The sequence below is a fragment of the Macadamia integrifolia genome, chromosome 11 (assembly GCF_013358625.1).
Source record: "Macadamia integrifolia cultivar HAES 741 chromosome 11, SCU_Mint_v3, whole genome shotgun sequence".
Lineage (NCBI taxonomy): Eukaryota > Viridiplantae > Streptophyta > Magnoliopsida > Proteales > Proteaceae > Macadamia > Macadamia integrifolia.
The window spans coordinates 22,382,334-22,409,340 of record NC_056567.1 but is presented as its reverse complement, the minus strand read 5'-3'; the positions used below and the strand labels follow the sequence as shown (position 1 = coordinate 22,409,340).

General features: G+C 36.9%; 3 protein-coding genes across 5 annotated transcripts; 1 reads left to right on the top strand and 2 right to left on the bottom strand.

Annotated features, from left to right (window-relative positions):
* The first annotated feature begins 560 nt into the window (after positions 1 to 560).
* On the top strand, positions 561 to 10,612 carry LOC122093154 (fatty acid amide hydrolase-like). 2 transcript variants are annotated; one of them, XM_042663419.1, is made up of 21 exons: positions 561 to 1,191; positions 1,280 to 1,359; positions 1,571 to 1,680; positions 1,776 to 1,836; positions 3,036 to 3,223; positions 3,318 to 3,447; positions 3,592 to 3,669; positions 3,765 to 3,912; positions 4,388 to 4,500; positions 4,589 to 4,664; positions 4,917 to 4,988; positions 5,705 to 5,756; positions 6,790 to 6,870; positions 6,966 to 7,049; positions 7,162 to 7,265; positions 7,413 to 7,505; positions 7,792 to 7,860; positions 8,376 to 8,440; positions 9,660 to 9,721; positions 10,093 to 10,188; positions 10,327 to 10,612. In XM_042663419.1, the coding sequence occupies exons 2-21, from the start codon at positions 1,281 to 1,283 to the stop codon at positions 10,387 to 10,389; spliced, it is 1,824 nt and encodes a 607-aa protein (XP_042519353.1). In that variant the 5' UTR covers positions 561 to 1,191; position 1,280; the 3' UTR covers positions 10,390 to 10,612. The 2 variants fall into 2 exon arrangements, with proteins under 2 accessions (XP_042519353.1, XP_042519354.1); XM_042663420.1 differs by lacking the exons at positions 561 to 1,191; positions 1,280 to 1,359 and having other exon boundaries at positions 1,777 to 1,836.
* Positions 10,613 to 12,324: 1,712 nt separating this feature from the next.
* On the bottom strand, positions 12,325 to 16,118 carry LOC122094166 (probable beta-D-xylosidase 6). 2 transcript variants are annotated; one of them, XM_042664879.1, is made up of 7 exons: positions 15,296 to 16,118; positions 15,004 to 15,170; positions 14,792 to 14,889; positions 14,331 to 14,681; positions 13,813 to 14,229; positions 13,104 to 13,706; positions 12,325 to 12,659 (listed from the first exon to the last, which is right to left on the bottom strand). In XM_042664879.1, exons 1-6 carry the CDS (start codon positions 16,046 to 16,048, stop codon positions 13,108 to 13,110), a joined length of 2,385 nt encoding a protein of 794 aa, XP_042520813.1. In that variant the 5' UTR covers positions 16,049 to 16,118; the 3' UTR covers positions 12,325 to 12,659; positions 13,104 to 13,107. The 2 variants fall into 2 exon arrangements, with proteins under 2 accessions (XP_042520813.1, XP_042520811.1); XM_042664877.1 differs by lacking the exon at positions 12,325 to 12,659 and having other exon boundaries at positions 12,936 to 13,706.
* Positions 16,119 to 18,611: 2,493 nt separating this feature from the next.
* LOC122092965 (phosphoglycerate mutase-like protein 1) lies at positions 18,612 to 27,007 on the bottom strand. Its single transcript, XM_042663254.1, has 10 exons — positions 26,758 to 27,007; positions 25,055 to 25,116; positions 24,775 to 24,882; positions 24,544 to 24,623; positions 22,451 to 22,613; positions 20,635 to 20,709; positions 20,445 to 20,533; positions 19,847 to 19,966; positions 19,138 to 19,182; positions 18,612 to 19,021 (listed from the first exon to the last, which is right to left on the bottom strand). Exons 1-10 carry the CDS (start codon positions 26,984 to 26,986, stop codon positions 18,898 to 18,900), a joined length of 1,095 nt encoding a protein of 364 aa, XP_042519188.1. The 5' UTR covers positions 26,987 to 27,007; the 3' UTR covers positions 18,612 to 18,897.

The window sequence follows — 27,007 nt, the reverse complement described above, 5'->3', positions numbered from 1 at the left end:
TTTTTTTATCCATATTAGATTGGTATGGGTCTCAGCCAATCTAAAGACTAAAAAAAAAAAAACGTGTGGCACTCGATTGGAACATATGATATCGATATAGATATAGATCGGATACAAAATTATTCTTTTTTGAATTTATAATATCCTTGATGATTAGATGAGATAAAAATTGTTAGTGGTTTGGTTCAAATCATGTTTTGAACCAATCATGGTTTGAACCAATCAATTTGACAAATAGTGTAATAGGTTACAGGTGAAAAGAAGGATAATCTGGACATTTAAAAAGTGCAAAGGAGAAAGAGATGTAAAAATAAAAAAATAAGGAAGTATTAGTATAAAAGTAAAAGATAGGGAAATTTTAGTAAATATAGGCCGGGAGTGATAGTAAATTCCCGTTTCATTTGACCGACACTTCCAGAATAAACCAACAACAAATCGAAACCGAATCAGTAATAAATCGTATAAATGAACCAATTAGTAGCTGGTTTCAGATTTGGGAACTTTAATCCAATTGGTTTTGATTTCAATCAATTATATCATAAAAGCCTGGTTCACTGGTTCACTGTTCATGGCGTCAGATTCAAACGTCTCTACTCGTCGTCAACCAACTATGTTGACATGACAATTCAAGACTTCGAGATTTGTTGTTGTAACTTGTAAGACTGATCTAAAGTCGTATCTTTCGCCTTCAATTGGTCCATTTTCCCTGCTCTGTTTGTTCTTTCTTCATGATTTAGTTCTGTTTTGACCTGTCCCAATCCATTTCTTTTCCCGATTTACGTTACTAACTCCGCCCGATCAAGTCTTCGTGAAGCTTTTCCCTCCATCCTCCACACTTTCGAATCATCCTACGACGCTCGAGAGGCTCCACACAACTTAGATGTATTGGGTTCCTTTGTTGTTAACGCCTACAGATTTTGGTTACAGAAATGACAAGCGTAGACTGAGTATTTGGTCGCAATAGGTGGAGACAATAAGCGAACGACGGCGCTGTCGTGTTGGAATCTGCGGTTGCTCTCGCCCTCTGCTTTAGACTGCGAAAGTTTAGGTCAGAGAGAGCGAGGCTCTGGGTTGGGACTTCAGCTCGTTTTGTGGCGCGTTCTCTGGCTACCCACCTACCTACTTGTCGTCAATCACACAACTAGTGCGAATCAGCCCTGTTACTTTCTTCCCCTGTTATCATATTGAAAGGTACTCTCTCTCTCTCTCTCTCAAACGTTGCCGTTGATTTCATTTTCTTTCTTGAAAAATTTCTGCAAATGGGGGTGTTTGTTTCAAGGATGGGCAAGAAGCGAGTGATGTTGCCGGTGGAGGAAGTTGATTTGACGGCAATCAAGTATGAACACGAAGCCATACAAGGTTAGATAGCTTTGCCTGTCCATTGTTTCATCATCTCTAACCGTTTATGGGTCCTTTTGGTTGGTTTGGTTTGATTTATAATTCTTCATTTTCAGTCTTAATATTTTTATCCGTTTTCCTTCTAAATTTTAGAATGTGGCTTAGCTTGGAATCATAAGTGACTGGTTTGATGGAGATGTTTACGTCTTCTGATTTGGTTTATTGCTTGCAGCTCCTCATTTAACAGGGTTTGCATTAAAGTTCTTCGTTTGGTTGCTTGAAGCTCCACTTGTAGGGTCCTTAATCCTGTATTTATTGAAGAAGCAGAACAGAACGATTGAGGTTTGATTACATGCTTAATAGTCTTTGTTTTCCCTATTACACAGTTCATAATTAGACTGTTTTGAGACTAATGCAAGGCTGTTTTTAATTTACAGGAATTGCGGAGGACTGTGATACCAGAAAAACCGATGTTTAAACCTGAGTTCCCACCTCAAGGTTTTTCTTGTTCATTTATTCGTGATTCTTTTCAATTTTTTAAATTTATATCTTATACTCATCAATGACCTCATCCAGTTTTTGAATCGGAATGGCCGCAAGAGGGGCGAGAAAGTTGTTTATATTCCAGATGTGTGTTTCTATTCTGTCCAGTGGTTCATTTCCCTTTTTTAATGAAATTATATTGCCTATTTTCTTCACTGAAACTGGATTCAATTCCATTCCATCACTGAAGACCAAGAAAAATGGTTTCTTTCAAACAAAATTAAAACGACCTTTTGGGGGCGTTTGATAACGTTTCAAGAAAAGCGTTTTTGCCATTTATGTGTCCAGAAACGGCAAAAACAGAACAAAAAGCGTTTGATAAAACTGTTTCGTTTCACTTGTTTTCAGAAATAGAAATTGAAATTTCTACCTATTTGTGGTTCAAGAAACGACCCAGAACTTGTTTCACTGTTTCTGGAAACGACTCGTGGCCATTATTTTGCTGGTTACTATCGACTTCTAGAAACATGACTTATCAAACACTTAGGCTCCGTTTGGTATCGTTCTAAAAAAACGTTTTTGGAGTTTTTTCGTTCTATTGGAACGAAAAAACGGAATCTTCTGTGTGGTGCACTTATGGTCTGTTTATGTTTTTTTGGAACAAAAAGTGAAAAAAAAAACTGAAAAAACGAGATTAATGGAGTTCCGTCTTCCTAGTTTTGTTCCATTTTACAAAAAAAAAAAAAAAAAAAATATCGTTCCCGATAAAAATATGAAATTTTGAAACACCATTTTTTCGTTTAAAAACTGCATTTTGACACAGAAACTGAAATTTTCGTTTTTGACACAAAACGGCGTTTCTGGAACAGAAACGATACCAAACGGGCTCTTATAATTCAGTTTCTGTTTCTAGAAACGGAAATTTATGTTTTTGCCGTTTCTGTTTCAAACGGGTCCTTTCTGTACTTCGAAAACCAGTATGACTTGATAATGTTCATTGAAGCATCTTCTTTCGGATAGAAATGCTATGCAAATTTCAGAATATGAATAGTTTAATTGAAGGTGACAAGCAATCAGGGAGTAAACAGGATATACTTGTAGGGAAAAAATAAATTATATAACAGTGGAAAAAACTGCCCAAAACTGGTTCACCTAAAAATATGGTCATCTGAAGTACCAAAGTAACAGAGGTTGCATAATTTTTGTGGATGTAGAAAAGGAACCTGGTGTAATTGTCATGCAAGAAGATAGTAGCGCTGGTGACCGTGTTGAAGTAGCTTTGAAGTGCCTTCCTCCTTATGATCCTGCTCACCAATGGTCTGGTGACTCTTTTCCATTTTTGTACTGGAAGATCCGTGATTATGCACATGCTTATCGATCTCGACATGTAACTCCATTAATGGTAAATCACTGCAGATTCTGTGGTGTCATGACAGTTCTCTTTAAATAATAATTCTGTGAAAGGAGAAATGAACCTCCAAGGCTTCAACATACAGGTTGCAGAGAAGATTATCTCAGTTACAGAGGAGTTCAACAACAAGAAGCCTCCGATGCCATTCTTGATCAGTTTTAATGCTGAGGAACTGAGGACACAAGCTGCCGCTTCTACACTAAGGTTTGAGGAAGGTACTTGTGCTAGCTGCTAATCCTGCTAAACTTTATGAGTTTACAATAGATTGTGGTGGTACGTGATGTATTGGATATGGCTGAACAATGCTGTCATCGTCCTAGAGGTTCTTGCTAATAGACATGTGGACATTGATTTTGTAGGAGAACCACTTTCTATTTTGGATGGCATTTTCATGGCAATCAAGGATGATATAGACTGTTACCCCTATCCAACGAAGGGTAATATCCTCCTTTTCTTCTTCTCATAAAAATCTTTTTTCCCTTAGAGATGCTTATTGTATCAGCATATTTAACTTAGTTTGGAGATGTATCAGGTGCAACAACATGGTATCATGAGGTCCGTCCTGTTAAAGAAGATGCAGTTTGTGTTTCAAAATTGCGAAGCTGTGGTGTAATTTTTGTAGGGAAGGCAAATATGCATGAGTTGGGCTTTGGGACTACTGGAAACAATCCAAATTATGGGTAAGGATCTGCTTAACAGTGTTAAGTTCTTCCCGGAATATGTTAAATTTGCCTTTGCACTTCAGAAGCATCGGTTGCAAATTTGTACCTAGTGTTCATAAGGTTTTCATCAAGGATTCTCCTTTTACAGCTTATATGCTTCTTTCTGTATCTCTACTTTGTTGGTTAATCAGGCTTTAACCAGTACTACCAATTATTGGCATCTTTATGTAGTAGATTGATAAGATGGTAATTGTGTCATAGATAGTTGGTCATTTCTTTTTCTTTTTTATGCTTCTTTACCCTCATATCTAGATGTTGAATACTTTAATATGCTACCTATCACTATTGCTAGTCTTTGTTTTTTTTTTACCCATGGGTAGCATAATTACTTGCATCAGAGGCCTTTATTATCTTGCCAACTGAAACCTGATTTCTGGGATGTTCTAAGTTGCTTCATAACCATAGTTGTTTTCTAAATCTTGTTTTGTTACAGTACAGTGAGGAACCCTCATGCACTAGATAGATATACTGGTGGATCTTCTTCTGGCTCAGCAGCACTTGTAGCTTCTGGACTATGTTCAGCTGCACTGGGAACAGATGCTGGAGGTTGTACAATATGTTAGAAATATTTCTAGCAATCCATTTTTTTTTTTTCAAAACGTAACCCAGTTCTTTTTCATTCTTTTCTGTGCAGGTTCAGTGCGAATTCCTTCTTCTCTCTGTGGTGTTGTGGGCTTGAAAACAACATATGGGCGGACTGACATGAAAGGGTAAGCTGGTGAATGAAAGGTTTTGTGTAATCATTGCTGATGTTAGCCTTTTATTTTCATGTCAGATGACATTCTTTTGTTATATTTATTTAGAGTATTATCGAAGACTTTAAATAGTAATCCATGCAATTTTGGTAATGCATAATGTCTTAGCTTTCTTTCGATTTATGTCTAGCTGATAAGTTAAAATCATTTTAGGCTTTGTCTGGCATCAGCAATTTAAGTTCATCTCTTCTTGGATTTGTTTTACAGATCACCCTGTGACTATGGGACTCTGGAAATCATTGGACCAATTGCATCCACAGTTGAGGATGTCATGCTTGTGTAAGCTTTCACCTGTGGTCAGTCCTCGATGAATCATGAATCTGATTGCTTGTGTTATTAGTAGTTCATTACATATTTTGATATGGTTGATCTACTATTGCCAACATTTAAATTCCCCATTCCAGCTGGGATTATTCAACTTTATTACCACCCGAGTGGAGGATCATATGCAGTGAGACAATTCAATACATATATATATATATATATATAAGACATATGACATAATATTTATTCCAAGTTATTTTTATTGCCATAGTTTGAACAAACACTTTTTTTTTTTTTTGCTGAATTCATAATCTCGTCCACTTCAGCTTGCAACTCTGTTTGGCCAAAACATTACTGTTATTATTAAAAACAATGATAATAGTAATAAGATAACATGCTCTGAAGTTTCACATTGTTTGTAGTTCCTTATCAGTTCCTTGCTAGGCTCCTGATGTATCAAATTTTGCATTCCTAGATTTGGATATGCTCCTCACAAAATGCATATGTTAGAGACTGCTAGGCTCAACTAAATGTGCTCTCTTTTAGAACTTTAAATGCCATCAACTCCACTACTTTGTTCATATTGTTTGAAGTTTCTTCCAAGAATTCCTTTATGTGCATTCTTTGGACTTTTGCGAGTTGAGAAAATAGATAAGCAATTGTTGCCTTCTCTCATGGACTATTTTTTGTTGAAATTGATGATGTTCTGATAGTAGTGATGCATCATTCAGGTATGCAGCAATATTGGGCTCCTCTCTTGCTGATAGAATCAGTTTGAATCCAGTAACATTCTGAACCTATTCTTCATTCAAGATATGCACATATATTTTAGTGTTCATCTGAACTGAAATATAATCATAGCTTCAGGCTTGCTTATGAACATACAAAAAACTCCTTGGCTGATTTATGGTTTATTTTAACTGCTTTCTTTCTTGATCACTTTTACTGACTACCATATTATGAAACCTGTCTGGTAGTTTGGGTATCATGTCCCTATTATTTCACAGTCTTAGGAAATGTATCTATTTAAAACTTTTGCAAATAAATTTTTCTTTTTTCACAATGACTGCTTTAAGTTACATAAAAAATTTAGTAAATTTTGGCAGGCCCAGGAACTTTATAAGATGTTTTTTTAATAAACTGGAAAAAATAACAAACTTTTTTTTTTTTTGTGTGTGTGGGGGGAGGGGGTGAATAAAGTAACAACTGTTATTAACCATTCTTACCTTGATAGTGGCTATTATCCCATTATTTCATCTGTGGTTGCTTTAATATTACATAAATGTTATTAATTACTTTTTCTTCTATCAAATATTAAATATAAAACTATACTCCTTGAGGTTACATTCATAAGAATAATAAAGTATTGCAAAATTTTGAGAAAAATGGCCACCATAAGAAAGATTTCTTTCCATTTAGAGGATGGCAAACCACTTTGGCATTATAATCCTTATCTTCAACCTTGTTATTTGTTTCTTTTGATGTTAATGTATGTTTCTCTTGCCAAAATGAGGTTTCACATGATTGTCTCTAATGAGTTGAAAAATGCAATTTATCTCTGCTTTTTCTGCTTAACAATGTTAAACCATGTTAAATGCATAATGCAAATACTACCTATGTTTTTGGTGCACCTCTTTTCTTTATTTTGTTAAATTTGTACTCTATATTTTTACATTTTCTAGCCTTTTTCTAGCTTTGTCATGTGTACCAATTCTTTTACCCTCAAACATGACATTTGTAAATGCTCGACATCTTATTTTTATATTTGATAAGTATCTCAAAAACTATCCATCAAAACTAATGCTTGTTTTTGTAGTCCCCTCCTTGTTTGCCAAATTTGACATCATATGAAAGTTCTGATGCTTTAAGATTTCTACGACTCGGAAAGTATACAGAGGTATGGATCAAGATAATCCTTTTTTTGAGACAAACTCAAATAACTTTCATGGATACTAAGTATAACTTCATGGCTAAATGGTTGTTTATCTGCAGTGGTTTAATGATGTCTACTCAACTGATATTTCTGATAAGTGTGAGGAAGTTCTTAACCTGCTATCACAAACTCATGGATGTGAAGTAAGTTTGCTCTGTTTGTAAGATGTGCTACTTTCAACTTCTTTTTCAAAGGGGAAATTTGATTTGAGGATTAACACATAAAAGATTTACGTTTACCTATTTTTTGTTCAAGGCTATAGAGATTGCAATACCGGAGCTGCATGAGATGCGAACTGCCCAAGTTGTTTCATTTGGTTCTGAATCACTATGCACATTAAATCCTGATTGTGAAGATGGGTACATTTTCTTATTTGTACTACTCTCCAACTCTAATGGTTTTTTGTATGGTTCCTCTAATTAATGATAGGTTTCACATAAAGATTTTGTATTCATATTTCATAATCCGGAGTCATATTGCAACATCTTCTTTCTTTTGGTCTGTAGGAAAAATGCTCGATTGGCACTTGATACTCGCACTAATTTGGCACTTTTTCGGTCCTTCTCTGCATCAGATTATGTCGCTTCCCAGCGTGTTAGGTGTGGAAAAATAATGCTTATCTACTTGAATAATTAGTAGATTCTTGAGTAATATTGTGGTCATAGTTTTAGTACCTATCTAGTTGGGCAGTACTTATGACACGTTTTTCTTGTATTTTTTTTTTATCCCTTTATGGATTTATCCATTGTCCATATTTTTTATATTCTCCTTTGGAAATCCCATGGAAAATTTCTCAATTAAGTTGTTCACAACTTAATGAGTGGTTATAATGCCAAATGTTTATTTTATCTCTATATTCTCTCAAATTTATTAAATTGGATGCAGGAGAAGGATCATGTACTATCATATGGAGATTTTCAAGAAGGTTGATATCATAGTAACCCCAACAACAGGGTAGGATTGGTTAACTTTTACTAGATTGTCATGGACGTAGCTTCTTATAACAAACTTATTTTTTTGGCTGCTTTTTATGTTGATTCCCTACCCTTTTCAATCTGTTCCTGCCATTTCTTTGACATTTCCTTGTGGTAAGGAAGAGAGTAACTGCAGTCTACTCTTTCAACCAAAGAGTGGATTTTTTCATGTATAAGCTTGCATAATAGAGTGAATGTGCAAGTGCTGTTCACGTAGTGAATGTGGTCATGTATGAATTGTATGAAGGGATATTTTTCTTGTAACTGAGAATAAAAGGGCGTACCCAGTGCATGAGGCTCCCACCACTGTGGGGTCTGGGGAGGGTCATGATGTACGCAGCCTTACCACCCCCCTCACAGAGAGACTATTTCCTGACTCAACCTGTGAACACTGCTAGGTCGCAATGGAGCAACCTTACCATTGTGCCGAGGTCCACTGTGTTTTCTTGTAACTAACAATGATACAAGATGACTTAGTATTGTTTTGCATTGCAGCATCACAGCGCCTGTAATACCTCCAAGTTCTCTCAACCAAGGGGAAACAAATTTACAGGTTACAGGTCAGTCAGTATACCTGCATTTTGGTAATGATTTCTCTTCATTTATTTTGAATACTCATATTCAATTGAGCCATTTGCCAACTGTCATTTATTCTGTATATCTTCTCAATAAAAGAAATTGCTTCTTGATGTGGTATAAAGTCAAATCACGCAAGTATTAGGCCCAAACAAGATGTCAACTAACTCCAGACAAATAAAAAGCTACATTTTTTGAAAAATTGGGAAACTCAATTCGGGTATACTTTTTTTATTTATGTAAAATCAACACCACTTACAATGGATCTTGAATGTGAAGACACTAGAATTAACAATGGAAAATTTTTAAGAATTCTTCAGAAATCTGAGGATTGTCATGTTCCTGGGTTATCTTCTGCCCATTTGCACTCTTGCTTGATATTTTCCACTTGTATGCAATATTAGTCATTCAAAATCGGGGATGATCGGGTGGTGACCCATTAAGTCTATCAAGTCCAACTGATGCATGTAACACTATTTTTTATAGTGACATGAGCAAAGATATTTTTCAATGACTAGTATACTTTTGATATTCATCCAGTGTTCTTAAATAGAATGTGGGTCCAGCATCAAATGCATTATGCTTATATCTGTCAATGGAACACAACATATGTTTATGTTTTTTTATTAAGCAATGATTTCCCAAATACAGTGATTTTTGCTGTGGCCATGTAGTTCAGAATTATCTGGGCAATCACTAGGTAAAGCATCGTGATTGTTCAAAATTTTGTTATTTGATTCATGGCATTTGGGAAATTTTTTATTCTGGACTTTCCTTTATGAATTCTTGAAATTGCATGCACTCAAAAGACAAAGGGCTTCATCTGGGTTGAATGTGAAGTGATGAAGCGTATCAGTGAAATGTTTTATGAAGAAAAGGCTAATAGGTGACAGTAAATATCACTATTTTCAGTAGTAGTTGAACTAAAGCAAAATTTCTGCATTTTCATACTTTCTACTAAATCTAAGTAATTTAGTTGAGAAGTAAAGAAAAGTTTAGTTATGTTATCCAATAAGTGGTTAATTATACAGTAATTTAGTGATTGGAGATGATTTTGCTTTGGTTTTTTACAGCATTTTACATCCATTCAAAAGTAGCCAAGATGTAAATCTCTCATTGGTTAATTTGCTTTAATTTTCATTTGTGAAACTCATTATTTTCTTGTTAGTCTTATCTCTCATACTTTATTAATGTGGATTTCAGGATATCTCATGCAGTTTGTAGTATCAGCCAATCTTCTTGGACTCCCTGCCATATCTGTCCCTGTGGGTAAACTTATCCATGTGTTGGTTTTGTTCACTGAAGTGTTTTATGTTGTTATGGTCTGATCATCTGATATGCTGCTTCATGGATTGGTTGGCAGGATAGGGACCAATCTAGACTCAACTCTCAAGTAGTTAGCTGGTCATTATTTATTCACTATGACTGTGGTTTCAAAAGAGTTTCTGAACCTAACACATTAGGCTCCTAGAAACCCATCAGACTTCCCTGTTTTACAAATACAATTAGGACGAGTGATCCATTCCTCACTCATTCCATCTCTAATCCAACCAATTCAGCTTTTACTTATCTTCAAGATGAACTTGTCGTTTTGTCTATTGATCTTTTTTTTTTTCCTAACATATTCCATGTTCAGATCGGTCATGACAAACAAGGTCTTCCAATTGGCTTGCAACTGATAGGTCGTCCATGGGCTGAAGCTTCAATCTTGCGTTTGGCTTCTGCTGTGGAGGTACCACATCTTATTCGGCTGGAATGATATATGGGATAAAGTTTGTAGAGCTTTTCATTACTTTTATGTTCTGCCATTTCCATCTAGTAATTGGAAAGTGCACAGCTAATGTACAGCATATCCCTGTTGCATTTTCAGGAACTCTGCACAGATTCTAGGAAGAGGCCTTCGACCTTTTATGACGTTCTAAAGGGGAATTAGACTGCTGTAGAACGTTACTGGATTTTGTCTGAAAGAATCATTATAAGTTTGAAGAATATGCCCCCTTCTCCATAGTGTGCAGAGGGGTACTTGTATTTTATAAAGTTAGTTCTTATGAATGCCTGGTGGACTATTCCCTATTGTGCTCCGAAATAATCTGTTTTCCATTGAACATTCCCGGATATGTCCAGTAGAAATTCAATGATTCATCCACTTTGAGTTTTATAGAGGTGTTGCTTGCGGCGATGGTTAAAAACTCAAGACGCTAGCATGAAAGCTTCTGGTTCAGGTTTGAAGGTAGCCATTGTGTGAAAAAAAGCTGAACATTGAACCAACAATTTCATGCTAGGAGCTCAAGCTTGAGTGAAGGGACTTGGAAATTGTTTTCCTTGTTAGAGATAGGAGCCAAAGCTTGACATATTAATTCAAAGGGGGAGGTTCCCATCCAACCATTGGCATGTCTTAAGTAGCCTTTCCTATTGCTCAAAAATACTGAACCAGGAAGAAAGTCCTCTTTATGAGTACCTTGTTGGAAAGTTTTTGAGTTATTGCCAAATATGAAAACCCAAAAAAAGGGCAGAAAATTTGCATTGCTTTACAAACTTATAGAACCAAAGACATTGGACATCCTTCGCAACTAAATCTTTAGTGCCATGAGAAACCAGTAAAAGGATTGCCGGCCATCAAAACCAATTCCTCAAGTCTATGATTGATGTTTTTCCATGAATTTATTTGGATTGGATATCAGGATTCCAAGTTGAGATTTTTTTTTCAAAATTGCAAATCTGGAACAGATAAACCATCAACCAAACGGTTTGATTTTGGTTTTTAGACCCATTTTTGTGGAAACTGAGAATAACGAACAACGCTGAAATGGTGAAAGCTATGGTCGGAGAAGAAATCCAACTCACGTTAGCTGAGGATAGTCTCTTCTATTTGAAGTGCCTGCCCAGGTACTCTTTCATTGTCACTAGTAATGGCCGATACATTAGTCACTTGGGATGCCAAAATGAGTTCTCTATTTCATAGTTGTGTCTCGTCATAGGAAATTTTGATTGTGGTTTAGACTGAGGGTTCTGTATTCGATTTGGGCTTCGTTCCACATTTGTGCTGCGAGAGAGATAAGATGGTTGGCGTAACAATGAACTAATGATGAATCATGTTTATGTGCTTATACTTGAATTGGGAAGACATTGAAGTTCCCCATTAGCCCAATGGTTCTCTGTGAAAGTCTTTCTCCCATTGTTTTTTTTAGGTAACAAACTTCTCAAAACTTGCTTTTTGTCATGTGGAAGACCTTCTATTTCACCTCTGTTCTCCAAATAAATCTTTCGCAGGCTTGAAAAATGGTTTGTTTGCAATCCGCCACGGTTGTCTTAGTATGTAAACCAAAAGTTTCACCTAACTGTATACGCTATCTCTATATCATACTTAATATCTAATGGACCATCCAGTATGAACCTAATGGGAAAATAGAGTTTCTATTGTGCATTTGGAACCAAAAGTTGCATGATGATGCTTTTCTCCTTACCTTGATAATGTGTTACAGTAGCTTTCTTTCAAGGTTGCACAAGGTCTGCTCTCTTCTTGCAATATACTGGTTTTTGTTACGAGAATTCTCTTTCTTTTGCCAATTGTATCATTAGAATGCCTACCGAAAGAAAAAAGAAAAAAAAAATTCTTTGTAATATTTACTCAACAAACAATGCTGGTGCTCATACAAATTTTTTCTTTCAGTAGGCATTCTAATGATACAATTGGCAGAAGAAAGAGAATTCTCGTAACAAAAACCAGTAGCATTTAAGTTATACAAGTAAGCCAATAAATTTGGCTGCACATCATAGATGGTTCATTCAAAGAACATTCTTCGAATCTTTTTTCCTTCTTAAATCTTCAGTAATCTGTCTTTGTTTTACCATGTCTATAGTCTAGAGATTGGAAGGAAAGTCACAAATTGATTCATGTTGATCATTCCGACTTAAGGAATTGATGTCCATGGAAAATCTAACAGATATCTCCACAATTTTGGAACCAGAAACAGAACAACTCTTGTCAACAAAATATTTCTGGATGTAATAGCCCCTGGTTCTTAGAATATGGATCTTATAGCCAGTCAAAGAGGAAGAATGAAAGATACTCAGTTAGAAAATAAAGTAGCTGAAAAACTATTGCATCACTTGATTTCAACCCTGTAACTGCTCCTTACAATCAATCTTCTTTGGATTGGTGTTCTCCATTCTCAAAACTTAGCTTGTAAGAGTACAGGTTATCTATAAAGTCATGAAACAAAGGAAAGATTATTCAGCAGGAAAAGGAAGTAGCAGAAGTTCTATTGACTTGTGTGATTTAAAAGCTTGTTAACTGACATCCATTGGCCCTACTATCAATCTCAGTTAGATTGGTGATTCTTGTTCTCAAAGTGTATCCTGTAAGATTGTAAGCTGCGGCTTCATCTAGTTATGAAAGTGTTTTTATTTATGAAATTGTTTATAGAGGCTTTGCAGGTCCATTAACAGTTAACATGATTTGTGTACGGACATGCTCCATTAAGAAAATCAAATTTCAGATTACCATTTTGAGGCCTTAATTCTACAAGTACCCTGAGTACCAAGGCAATTTTCATTGTAAACAAGAATAAAATATATAGTGCAGAAAAATCGTTCTAGTGAGTAGAGGCCAAAATCTCCAGGCCTTTTCAATATGTATCAAATTACCTTATTAAGTTTGAATTGAGATGGAATGCTCCAAGTCTTCTAACATTAGAATGTGGTTTCCCAAAGGCAGGATTCTTGTTCCATGCTTGTTGACAGAACTAAGATGCTTGCATGGGTCAACCAAGATGCTTGTTGCAGTCGCACTGTGGGACAAAGTATTCAAGCGAGTGAATCCAATAAGCTGTTTCTGTGGAGCACCTCTAAATGTGGCAGGCATTCTGGAGAACAACAGTACAACATGGCTCCCATCCATTTCCCCATTATTGGTCACCAATACGTTTGTGTGAAATCTCAATGCATCACAGGACTCAACCTCATCCACAGGAACATATTCATGGCCATCTCTACTCTGGCTTAGCATGCGGACGTTGTAGAGATGCTTTTGGAAGGAACCCAACAAACTTAATTTATCAGGCACTGATAAAAAACTGTAAGTATAATTGGTGTAGCTCAAGCCATATCCAAATCTGTATACATTATCTCCAGTGTAAAATCTGTAAGTTCGTCCAGGGTAACGGCGTGAGGGATCTGGCCGCATACTCATATCAGTCATTGGTACATCAGTGAATGACTCAGGATACCAGGTCATAGGGAGCCTTCCACCTGTGTATCTCAAACCACCAAAAAACAGAAATGTGAGCCATTTTCTTGATTTCATCATTTTGTGTTGTGCTGCAAGTCTCATGCACATATGAAATGGGTTACTAACCTGGATTGAATTCTCCAAAGATGAGCTCAGCAAGTGCTTGTCCACCAACCTCACCTGGGTAGCCAACCCAGATAATGCCAGCAATACGATTGTCATCTTTGGCAAAGGAGACATCAATAGGGCCACCTCCAGTGAGGATAAGGAGTATTGGTTTTTCACTTGAGTTGGCAACGGTAGATATGAGATCCATCTGTTTACCAGGCAACAGAAGGCTAAATCGATCGAGTTCCTCATTTTCCTGGGACAGGTCCAGCCCGGCAACAACGATTACAACATCAGCTTCCTTTGCAATTTGAATGGCTTCGGTGAGCCCATTGTGAGCTGTGCATTTTATGTCAAGGCAGCCAGAAGCATATGAAACCTTCCCCGTGTATTCTTTAATCCCCTCAAAGTAACTTATAGGATTGCAAGGAGTACCTACAAAGTACAAAAAACCCTGAAACCACATAAGCCAAATCAAAGTTCCAATCAGATACTTGTCCCCAAGCTTGGTTGCTAATCGACACACAGAGGCAAACCTGTGTAGCCACCACCCAAGATGCTTGTATTCTGTGCAGCCGGGCCAATGATGGCTAGAGACCCAACAGTACTTTTATTCAGTGGCAGGAACCTGTTATCATTCTTCAGAAGCACAATGCCCTGCCTTGCTGCTTCCAGTGCCAATTGCTTGTGTTGTTGGGTGCAGATATCCAGGGGTCCCAACTTCCCAAACTGCCCCTTGATTGGGTCTCCATCATAAAGACCAAGACGCAGTTGAACTGAAAACAGATTAAGGAGAGCTTTATCTATGTCCTCTTCTCTGATCTTCCCTAGTTCAATTGCTGACTGAGTATGACGAAGCAAAAATGTTCCACAGTCAATATCCGTTCCTGCTCATGGAAATGCAATGGAGTCAATTCTGTGAAACTGGTGAAGGTACTACTGTTAGAGGGAAATTAGGCTGCCAGAGATTACAGTCCGAGAAGCACAAGAAATGAACCTGCTTTGAGAACATCTGCAGCTGCATCTTCTGGGGTCTTTACATACTTATGGTATTCATAGACAGTGGCCACTGCATCACAGTCAGAGGTGATGTACCTGCATTTTAGCTCTTTATCAAGTCCAAATACAATAATTCCAATTGCAATGTCCGATTTCGCAGAAAATCCCATCTGGGTTTATTGGCAAATCGCAAGCATTAACTATAAATACCCTTTGAATCCCCAATCCTCTCGAGCTTTCTGCAAAATATCCTTCCTTGCACACGCGGGGATTCCATTTACCGAATTGTAGGAACACATCAGACAGCTTGCTCTGCCTTCTTCGATACAGCTCTGAAATGGCGGCTGGTACGTGTCCTCCAAATCTTGCTGTGAAACCTGTGGAATTGATAACGCAATGGTGACCCAAATTTCAGAAAGGAAAAACTCAGAGGGATGGACTTGACCTTGATCATCCCCAGCACTTAAACCCCAAAAAAATTGCAGGAAAGAAGAGACCTTACCACAGCATTGAAGTTGTATCGACTGAATTCCCCCCACTTCTCCAGATCATAAGCTGTGAAGTGCTTGCAACACGCGGAGAGCATCAAATTGCTGTCAGACCCCTCCAGAAAACTATTATTTTCTCCAGACCCATAATCATCTCTTCTGCTTCCATCACTGTTCCGATTCTCTCCCTGGAAACCCCTCACGTACTCGATGGCATAAGCAGCCGCGACCATGGGATCTTCACCTGGTGTCTCTTGTCCCCTCCCCCATCTGGGGTCTCTGAATATGTTGATATTGGGTGCCCAGAATGTCAACCCAGCTTGACCCACGTTATACATAGCTCTTGCCTCCACGGCGATTGCCTCAGCAATCGCAAACCAGAGGGTTCTATTGAAGGATGCTGCAGTGACAAGCACTTGCGGGAAGCTAGTGGCGGATGAGACCGAGCCATTGAAAGTAACACCAGGGCCGTTGTCGGCGATACCGTGGAGGGATTCGGACCACCATTCGTAGGCAGGAATGCCAAGCCTCCAGATTGGTGTTACGTTGTTAGAGAGCTGTTGAATCTTCTCATCAAGGGTGAGAAGAGAGATTAGAGATTGAGCTCTGGTTGAGATGGGGAGTGAGGTGTTGCAGAAGGCGTAGGAGCTGTGATGTGGAGGGTTACATGGGAATTCAGGATGTGGGTGTGCTGTGATTGATTGAGAGATGAAGAGCAGCAGAGTTAGGAATTCGAGGAGAGAGAAGAATCTCCACTGGGTAAACATCTCCAGGTTCTCTCTTCCTCACGGTTCTGTGGGAACCCAGTTGGGAAAACTGAACACAGAATCTGGCGAGGGAGAATTTAAGATTGGCCTGGCAATAATGGTGGATGGCTGATGATGATGATGATGTCATTGGGAAAAAGTAACAGAAATTTAAACTTTTTTTTTTAATTAGAGAAAGATGATTTTTCCATAAAATTTACATACTTTTTTTTTTTTTTTTGATAAAGTCAAATTTACATAATTATACTCTTAGGCTCCGATTGGTGTCGTTCTAAAAAAATGTTTCTAGAGTTTTTTTGTTCTATTGGAACGAAAAAACAGAATCTTCTGTTTGGTGCACTTATGGTCCGTTTCTGTTTTTTTAGAATAAAAAGTGAAAAAAAAAAAACTCAAAAATCGAGATTAGACTTCCCAGTTTCGTTCAATTTTACAAAAATAAAAAAGAAAAAAAAGTTCCCGATAAAAATCTGAAATTTTAAAACACCATTTTTTCGTTTAAAAACTGCATTTTGACACAGAAACTGAAATTTTCGTTTTTGACACGAAACAACGTTTCTGGAACAAAAACGATACCAAACGGAGCCTTAGTCTGTTCAACTCAAAAGTGAAGGCTATATTTCATTACTCCAACAAGAAACTCTTTCTACTTCTACGCCAGATTTCAGGTTCCAACTGTAACTATGGTAAGCTTTACTTCATTACATCGCAGGTTTCAACTTCTCCTCTGCCAGATCCCACTTTTCTTCGAGAATGAAAAGTGTTTTGTTTGGCAAGTAATGAATAGAAAAAGAAAAAGAAAATTATTTTAAATTACAAATTTGGGTCAAGATGAAGCCATTTGCAATTCTATTTTGTCTATGTATAAATAGCTTCTTACACTTCAATCAATGAAACAAAAAGGAAACCCAAGGGGAGTGGAATTGGATGGTGGTTTGATATCACTATCGTTTTAGTAGGTGATTTTATAAGCAAAACTATAAAAATATAGATGGGTCATGGATTATTATAAATAAAGGGGAAAAAAACCTCAAAAATGATTCTAGGTACTAAATCTCCTTGATCGTGCTTGTCATTATAGTCTGACTTGTTAGATGAATAGGGATTCTTTTCTAATATTTCAATGGAATCAATTGATTAGGTTTGCAAGAGAATGTTATCTCGGCACAAATATACGTTAGTGTACCAACTAATAGGATAGTGTGCGGGAGCATCTTTACCATGAGGGTAGTACAGTCCTTTTGCACACACTGTGTCATGTACCTGCACCAAGCGGTAGTGTTTTTTCTTCCTTTAAAATATTATGTTTGGGATGTTCCAAGTGTAAAAGATATTGATTAATGTATCCTAAGTTCTTAAATCTATCAAAAAGTTTTCAATTGAAAGGATATAATTCAACATTAAGGTTTTTTATTTTTTAATTTTTTATTTAAAGATCATGGCTACTCATATAACAATTTAAATAGATCATGGGTACTCATATAACATTTTAAATCATAGTGCATTTGATCTTCGAAGCTTAAAAAAATTCTACTGAAAGATCAGTTCAACCGTAATATTTTAATATTTTTAATATTTGATTTGGATCAGAATCATTCAATTGGCATTTTAAATCATACAAACATGATGGTACCACTTGATCTAAGATCAGGCAGATAGAAATTTTTCTAAAATATTTCAATTGGAAAGATACAGTTCAACCATTACATTTTGACATTTTAGATCGTTGATTGATTTTCATCATGTATGTTCATTTAGTATTTTTAATTATAGTAAACACAATAGTAAAGTATGATTTATGATTAGATCGTTAAAAGTATTTGCTCTTGCATCTTCCGATTAATATTCAATGTGATTCGATGCTTTTGAAGATCTGATCATTTGTTTAAAACGCTAAACACAACGATATCTTCCTTAAATCTTCGAGATGTCTTCATTTCCTACCTTACAAAACTCAAGTGGCAGCTAAGTGATGGGCAAAGAAAAACAAACACGGAAAAGAACTTTCCTTAAAGCTTACTAATCTTTCCCCTCCACAAGCACCCCACCCCCACCCCAAAAAAAAAAAGTCTCAGTTTGGATCTTGAGAACCCACAGGGAGTAAGTCTGTAATTAATTTGTGGCTGATGGCTAGTAGTCTAAATGGAAATTAGATTCCCCTTTATGCGGACCTTAAGATGGAGATGAACCCTCGAGGGGTAGTTCACATAAGTCTCAGTTTGGATCTTGAGAATCTATACAGTTGGGAATAAGTCTGTAATTAATTTGTGGGTGATGGGCAGTAGTCTAAATGGAAATTAGATTCCCTTTTATGCGCACCTTAAGATGGAGGAAATTCAAACTCCAAAACTGTCTCCTATTTCTTTCATATTCTCACCTGCAAATGTTATTTTGTGACACAAATTCAACATTGGAGATCCAAAAAGCGATGAAGGGAATAGCTTTATGGACTATAAAGCAAATAGTATTGTCCCCTAGTCCCCACCTCACTCCAACAAAAGGAAAAAAAATTGCAGAAGAAATCTTCCTGTTGTTGGCACAAGAAAATATGCCACTAAGAAACATGTATGCAATTCTAACCCTGTTATTAATATCCAAAAATAAACAAGGGAATAAAACTAACCCTGTCACAGAATTTAAAGATAACAGGCCCCTGAGAATGTCAGTTTTCACTGCATTAAAGAATCAATGCCTACCACTCTTTCTGAATGGCACAATTTTCCAAAAGAATCTTGGTATTGCCTCACAGACCGGCATTTGTTTATACTAAATGAAATGGGAACCTTAATAAACCAATTCCCAAGAATACCATCATGGGTGAATAAGATTCCAACATCCAATTCGCCAACCAATCAGGCTGATGAATTGGGAACTACCTTCTCTTTCTGATTCTCATCTACAACTTCACTGGGGGGATCAGGACCGCGAGGAATCTTTCCTGGATAGTTGGTTGTTGAGGAGTCTGACCCTTGCATACTGCAGATCATAAGAAATTATATGAAAAAGAACGAAAAAAGCAAAAGAAAAGGGCATAATCAATCAAAATAATAGGAAAGGATTAAGTGCTCTCTAGATTGGCTTGCAACACTCACCATCTATCGACAATCACAATGGAGCGGAGCTCACAATTAGCAAAGCTGCAAGTGTAGATGGTAAAAGTCATGGGTCAGTCCCTGATTTGTCATGAAGAAGCAGAACAGAATGCGGCAGACAAGAACAAAAGCAACTACATTATGTCTGTTTTAGATGCAATGTCGCATGGTCCATTTAAGAGGGCAAACTAGGGGGAAGGAAAAAAAACAAAAAACAAAAAACAAAACAAAACAAAAAAGGCGCCTGATCGCAGTCCAATCTATTGTATATTTTTTCCTTATTTTATTCGCTTAACTTCTATATTCCTCCCCAGAAAGGAGTTACTGACTTTTATCAGATCCATAAAGAATACTGATATAAAGCACATAAATGCAGCATTCTTCTTCTTTGTCTACATTTTAGATTAACCATTTTCAATTGTCAAAACAAAATCTATTACACAAAAGCATTTCAAAAATGGGGTATAAAAGCGAAGATGAAGTACAGACCCAACAAAAGAGCCACCACCCCCAACAGATCACATATCACCACCCAAGTTGTGGTAAGTTGATAGTTGTTCACACGGAGGAATTTGGGCACATTGCTATGATACAGAGCCAAGTAGACTATTCCACAATAATAGCTTATGCTAAAAACATGTGCTAGTAAATATGGACTCAAGGCCTTTATGTACAACAACCCAAACAAAACTGTACGTTCAACACTTACTGTTTGCTGATCTCTTCTTTCACCACCGAATGACAGTCATTTCCAAAATTACTTAGGGTATGAAACAAGAATCCACTATGAGTAACAACTGCAATCTCCTTCTCTTTTCGTGTCAACAACCTGTAAGGAAATGGTTGAATCACATTTTTATCAGTTCATTATATGCTAAATATCTAAAGAAATCATAAAATTAACCACAGAGAATGACACCTAAAGGGGGAAAACCACATAGAAGGGTGTCAGTCTTCTGATTCATTCCAAATGAAAGTGATTACGGCAAAGAATTTTTTTGGTATGATTTTACATCTCACTAAAAAGTTCTTGACCTTGTACGTGTTTCAGAAAGCCAGAGACAACAGGGGGAAGGGGGGGGGGAATCAAGCTTAGAAGAGAAAGCAGAATCAGTTATCACCAGAGACGTAAAATAATAGTAAATTGTAATAAACAACGTCCATTTAACTAAGAGTACACATAGCCTAATGTTTCAATTGCCATTGCACAAAAACACCATGCCACCCTTCTGCCTAACCTAAGTGTCTGTTTTTTATAGTATCCATCAGCCTCAACCCCATGTTATATAGATGGCAAAGGCATTCACCAGTTAATAAACTTCACTCCCCTAGCTCCAAGTTCTTCATTTGCCTCTCGAACATCGGCCTTCCACAAAATGTCCTCATCACTTTCTATCTGAACAGAAATTCATATATTATTTGAAGCATTACTCCCTACAAAGTAAACTATAACTGCTATTTTATGCACTTTATAAATTGTCATAACACAGTACTTGCCAGGGAAAAATCGATTGCAGGGAAGAGAGGCCGATATTCCGTAATGCTTCTTCTCTTATCACATGGATGAACGCCCTGTAGTCAACAGTACAAATGGTAGAGAAGTTAAGGCTTCAAGCGCAAAAAAACTGATTAAAACTGGGATACATGCATATCCATATACAACAACCATCCAACCCCCTTAATTTTTCCCCTTCTCACGAAAAGTGTGATAAACTTTAAATATCAAGGGAAACTGAGAGAGCATGTCAAACCTTGGGGAATAAGACAAAGGGGCAATCAAAAGAAGGTTACAACTTCTCACTTCACCACTTTGGTAACAACAAAAAGCACCTATCTTATATTTTATTCATAAGTTCTTTAGTCTTTAAATTAGTTTAGGAAAGCTACAGCCCTGAGCTGTCTAGCTCGGAAACTCTTAGTAGTTGAGATAATCTAGGAGATTTTAAGCAATGTAACCTACTCCCCCCCCCCCCCCTCCCCTGAATTGTTATGATGATTTTGGGTCCATTACTCACAAGAACAATCAGATTCCTAAGATCTGATCATTCCTGTATCACTTATTTAGTTAAAACTTACAACTTAAACAAACTAAACAAATATTTCAACTTCAAAAATAAATCAACATAGTATTTAACATACTTTAATATACCTAAATTGCAGACCGAGTCAAGTTGCCTGAATTGTTCAACTCAGACTCAGTCATGATCACACTTCAGTTCAGATGAAACTCAATTGTCTGGACCTGGATTGAAGACAGAAGATTCTTTGTCCAGACAGAATTAAATCCAGGTCAAGAAAACATTGCCACCTCTAATTGCAAGTACCCAAAGCCACGAGTTAAAACACTTCTCTCTCAACCCAAGAAGAGATTGTCACCCCCTCAGCACAGTGACAACCAACTGGTTCTGAATTGTTATCAGACCAAATAAATCCCTAAATGCTTTCAGATTAGAGACCAAAATTGCAAACAGTTGGAATGCTTTGGTTAATTCAATGATTTTTGATAATTCCATAATTCATTAATTGAAGAATAAGACCGAGAAATCAATTGAGGCTCGCTTGCTTAAAAAAAATCTTATGCAACAATCTAAGACTAAGAACAAATATTCAATTTTCACAGGTAAACTAATCCAAATGAATCTTTTTGGGTGCAGACACACGCATGCTCTCTTTTGATGTACAATTGGCAAGCCCCATGCATGTTTCACAGGGCGGGTAGGTATAGATTAACCATTGTTTTAAATGGGGAGTCCAGTATTGGCTAAATGGTGCCATCCCCACCCTGTGAATACTGTATCTTACAAGGCAACATGAAATCGAGTTTCCAAATGCTCCAACTCTGAAAATAAAATGAACCTGTCTTACATGTGGCCAGGACGCCTACAAACCAAAAACCTAGCCCAAAATAGTTATCTAACCCGAATTTCATGCTGCAAGAAATTTTATCAGTCAAACTGCCAATTTTGGCAGCAATGAACCAGATTTCTAAGAAATACCTGAGTTGACCAAAATCTGTCAAAATTGCTAAAGTGGACTCTTTCACTGGTTACATAACATCAGTCCCTACCCCAATACCAAAACTTCTGGAACTGAAATGAAACTTGCAATCTGAAGATTTTATTCAATCTCATGGTGAGGATGTATTGGCATCGAGTTTTGAAATGTATATCAGAATTTCAAAGCAAACAAATATCACATCTCTCAAAAGCAATCTATGACCCTCTATTAAATTTAGAGCAACCATTCTTAGAACCATTTGGGACCTGCTACTCTACAACAAATCATAAGTAGAATGTATGAGTGTATGACATACCAAGTGTTCTCGACAAAGCTCCACTGCTACAAAAGGTGGGCAATCTATACTTGAAATTGCGGGATGGTCACTGTTTCCAGCCTTTGCTACCATTAGTGGAGGTGCCTCCATCCCATCTGCATACTCCTTCCCACCAAATACTCCAACAGCTGTTTGCATTGTCCTGAAAAGCAGATAAGCAACCTGTAAAAGGTAACAATGGGATAACAAAAATAGGTATTTTCTCTGTGACAAACCCCTCTACAAATATAGAATTCGTTCCCAAAGTAGAAATATCAAAATAACTCTGCAACAAAAATTCAAGTTAAATAATCTCAATTGGTATACCAACTGCTAAACCTATATGGGACCACCAAGCTATCTGTGCTATGAGAAGAGGTCAGCAGGATGCTGTCTTGTAACGATTAGCAAGACAGATGATATTGCCTTCTGATCTATCAAACCTCTTTTAGAAATGAGCATATTGTGTTGCAGACTAAAGCTTTGAAAATAGTTGAATAATCAATGTTTTGAGAAACAATAAGACAGCTGAAAATGCAAGGAAGAAATACATTACATGCTGAGCTATATTGTCAAAAAGCAATACATAACTTAATGTTTAATAGATCGGAATGGCATCCTATCTATCCAACAATAAGATTGGCCTTCTCATAAATAAATAAATACAAAAAGAGAGAAGAAGATTGGCTCATCCATTTATCCTCATCAGCTCTCCATGTTGCCTCGAGCCAGCCATATTGCTAAGTCTGTTATGAGATCTGTCTAGAAAACCTCTTCACTTACACTTCTCAATAAGAGCACTTTTAAATACAATTGAAAGTCATCCAAAATACATTCTGGAAAATCAAACCCTTGACGTGCATCCTTAGAGTCGCATGCAAGAACATGCTAGTATTTAAATGACTGAACCAAAATAGCATCGTATACATGACTTTTTACATATTTTCAAAGCGTAAGATATATTACAATTTTACCACTCAATTTTTAGGGTTTGGAGCATGGGGGGAGGAAAGCAATCTTCTGGTGTTACAAAGCAATGTTCAAGGTTTCACCAAAATTTTGCGAAAAATTTCAGTTTCGCAAGATGTCGAAGCGAAACTCCATGAGATATGTAAAAAGTGCAAGGTTTTGATTGGTGAAATTTCTGCGTATGTGTAGTTTCGGTATCATTTCGACCGATACATTACAAACCTTCTATTATAAAATGTATAGTTTCAAATTTCGACCCATTTCATTGGTTTCACTGGTTTCGACTCTTAAGGTTTGTGGAAACTTGGTTTTTTTATATTTTAGCCAAAATTACTCCCATACAAAACGTGGAACAAGTTGTTGGGTAGCAATGAAACACATTGAAAGTGACGATTTTTGCTGTATTTGTGGAAGTTTTGTGCAAGATTCAAAGTTGTGTGGAATAGGCCATATTCGAGAAGGAATACAGCAGTGTACAAAGTATATTACCAACCTAGGGTCCAAAGTCAAACTACCATTTTGGGTGTGTTTTTACAATCTAAGGGTTCCACCATGTTTAGATGGCCTAAAATAGGGTTTCCTACAAGTTTTTGGACCTATTTTGGCCATGTGGGTCTCTAAACCATCCATCAAAACCATCCACCGAAACCTTCCAGGTTTTAACCGAAACTTTGCGGTTTCAAAAAATATATCGGTTTTGAGCCTGATCGAAACCGAAACCGAAACCAAAACTGAAACTTGGGACCCTGCTACAAAGTTCTACTGTAATCATGGAGCATGATGGAGAGGTTAGAATGATGCTTTTATTAATCCATTTTCCAATTCATTTACTTGATGGAGTAGGTCCAGTACTTGATTCCTTATTTCAAAAAAAAAAAAAAAAAAATGGTAGAATTCCTTATTTCAAAAATAAATCCATCAAAAGTTGCAATGTCTCAAGAGGGAAGTCTAGGAAGTAAAAAAAGCAAAGTTTTAGTTCCAGATAGCAGCAATCATCAATGCCAACCAGGGATTACAAGAGGGAAAGTTTCCAAACCACATGTTGATCATCATTAAATAGAAGACCAAATTTCTCTGACTGTTAAAAATAATCTGGAAAAAAAAAAACCCTGGCAAATTGATACCTTAGCAAAGGAGATGCAATAACTAATTCAATCCTTTTGGCAAGTCCAGATGCATGAACATGCTTGCGCAAACTATCAACCTATTAAAACACCAGAGAAAAGCTTTTTCAGGCATTTTCTTGAGGGTCATAAGCACATTTTAGAGGGTACCATATGGAATTCTATTTAAATGGAGAGACTGTGAGAGACCATAAAACTAACCATAATACCTCAAGGTAACCAACTATTTACCTGCTGCCATCCCAAAGGAGTAACATGTGCATCAAAAAGTTCTTGAGATAGGTATGCTTTATGATCCTTCTCACCTTCTACATTGTGAATCCCTTGTGCATGTCGCACCTGCATACATGGTTTTCAATACCCCAATGCATATGAATTTGATTAAGGCAAAGAAAAAAGGAAGACTATTTTTGACATCCTCCAGATCAAATGCAGCAGATTCACATCCACAAAACACATAATCGAACTATAATGATATGCAAGAGAAAAAGATAATAAGACTAGCACAAACCAGGTGTAGAGTTTTACAGCGATGCAATGGAAACAGAGTAGGGCCTGCAGTACCATCCATATCTGAAATGCATGCAAATAAAGTTTTCAGAGAAAGGGAACATAACAGAATCAGAAAGTGAACCCACCCACAAGAACTCAGAAAGTCACTACATAGTCAAAGTACATACTATCTCTAAGTGTTCTCTTTTTTTTTTCCTTTTTTTTTTTTTTTTTGCAACAAAATATACAAGCAATGGCTAAGAACAGTAACACCACTGAAAAGCATATAGCTATAGTGTAAAGACTGTCAGTCAACACTTCAAAAATTTAAGTTGTAAGCCTCGGAGAATTTCAATAATTGAATTTTCCAGGCTATCATACCTTTCTTTATTTTATTTTTTCTGGGGGTGGGGGTGGGGGGAGGTGGTAGGGTTCAATAAACATGAATTAAGTTTCCTATGTTGGCAGTGTAGAAGCAAAAAGCTATACACAATGCAGAAAACACAACCATCACCACACAAGGATATCCTGCAAGGTGTTTATGTCAACAGAGTGATGAGAGCAGTTTCACTAGCAATGGAGAAGGGGTTACAAGCTCTCTTCGTTTACAAAGAACTCCTAGTAACCCTATGTCCCTATTAACCCCCATCACTACCAATTTACATGGAAATCAAAGAGATACAATTTTGCGGATTATCCCCATATAATCCCTAAAAAAATTCCTCCAGAACTTCCGCCCCCTAACCCCTACATGGATCCCCTATCTTGAAGAGGCCCAAGAAAATATAGGAGATCAACCCAAACTACAAAATACAAGACATCAACCCTCAACCAGCAAAAGGAGCTAAACCAAGTACCAATGAAAATATTGGACAGTGTTGTTTGGGACAAATTTCTTATTAAAAGTGCAATAAAAGCTATTCCCTAAGCCAAATATTGATAAAAATATAGTAGATATTGGTTCGGATTTTTTTTTTTTTTTTTTTAATTGAAGGAGGAATAAAATTACCAATTTGACAAGGAACAAGAATCTCTTTATTAAGAAAACTTGGGATCAATTGCAATAGATGCAACGTACTGAAGTGCAATATAACAATAGCATTCAGATTCTCTCAATAGTGGCCAATGATTCATATTTGTCAATGGGCTGTCTCTCTAGTCCATCGCTCCATAATTCAACCACCTTTCATTAGTCCACATCTGCCACAAATCAACAGCCATATCCACAGTTGTAAAACTAATCACTCTGTCTACTGTTTTCCATGTAGGAGGTTCGGGGAAATAGATTATGCTAGCCAGGTTTAAGCAGCCACCTATATCTAATGCTCAAGCTATTAACATCAACAGACTCAGCACAGAGACAAAAACAGGTCCGGATACTTCTGGCAAAGGTGTAAATACTTAATGGCCCGCCTTTTGAAGAGACAAATAGATCCACAGCCTATAGAAAAACGCAGATCATAAATGAAGAAACCAAAACCAAAGCATAGGCATGGGAAAACCATTAGAAATCTAAACATAACCGAATCTCAAGAGCGTTACTCCGAAGAAATCTCATCACAATCGTTAACAATCTCGTAACATTTAGAGAAAGGTCAAAATAAATATTACACAAACATGTCACGAATATTGAGATTCAACAAAAAAATATATATATAGCAGATCAGAATCGCCAAATCAAAGGAAAAAATCCCGAGAGATAAGAAAACAATAAAAACTTACCTGAGAGACTAGAGAAGCAAACGAAGGTATTACGAGATGTAGTCGATGGAGGTAGTGCTGTCGCTGGAAGAGAAACGGAAGCTCGTCTGGTAGCTCTGGATTTGAAACTGGAAATGGAAATGGGAATAGAAAATGGGGCAAGATGAAGGATTGGGAAGTGGAAGGGTAAGGAATAAGAGCAAGAGAGAGAAATAGGAAGATTGGAACCGGGCACGGCGGGCAAAGCCATCGTTGGCTTCTGCTATTTAAG

Excerpts from the sequence above, each read along its gene's own strand:
- LOC122093154 (XM_042663419.1), top strand. The coding sequence starts at position 1,281 with ATGGGCAAGAAGCGAGTGATGTTGCCGGTGGAGGAAGTTGATTTGACG. Across the intron at positions 4,501-4,588 it reads ACTGGGAACAGATGCTGGAG|GTTCAGTGCGAATTCCTTCT; the intron begins GTTGTACAATAT and ends TTTTCTGTGCAG. Across the intron at positions 5,757-6,789 it reads ATAGAATCAGTTTGAATCCA|TCCCCTCCTTGTTTGCCAAA; the intron begins GTAACATTCTGA and ends TTGTTTTTGTAG.
- LOC122094166 (XM_042664879.1), bottom strand. The coding sequence starts at position 16,048 with ATGTTTACCCAGTGGAGATTCTTCTCTCTCCTCGAATTCCTAACTCTG. Across the intron at positions 15,171-15,295 it reads GATACAACTTCAATGCTGTG|GTTTCACAGCAAGATTTGGA; the intron begins GTAAGGTCTCTT and ends TCAATTCCACAG. Across the intron at positions 14,682-14,791 it reads TGCAGATGTTCTCAAAGCAG|GAACGGATATTGACTGTGGA; the intron begins GTTCATTTCTTG and ends TTCCATGAGCAG.
- LOC122092965 (XM_042663254.1), bottom strand. The coding sequence starts at position 26,986 with ATGGCTTTGCCCGCCGTGCCCGGTTCCAATCTTCCTATTTCTCTCTCT. Across the intron at positions 20,710-22,450 it reads AGCTTTGTCGAGAACACTTG|GGCGTTCATCCATGTGATAA; the intron begins GTATGTCATACA and ends TGTTGACTACAG. Across the intron at positions 20,534-20,634 it reads CTGCAATCGATTTTTCCCTG|ATAGAAAGTGATGAGGACAT; the intron begins GCAAGTACTGTG and ends ATTTCTGTTCAG.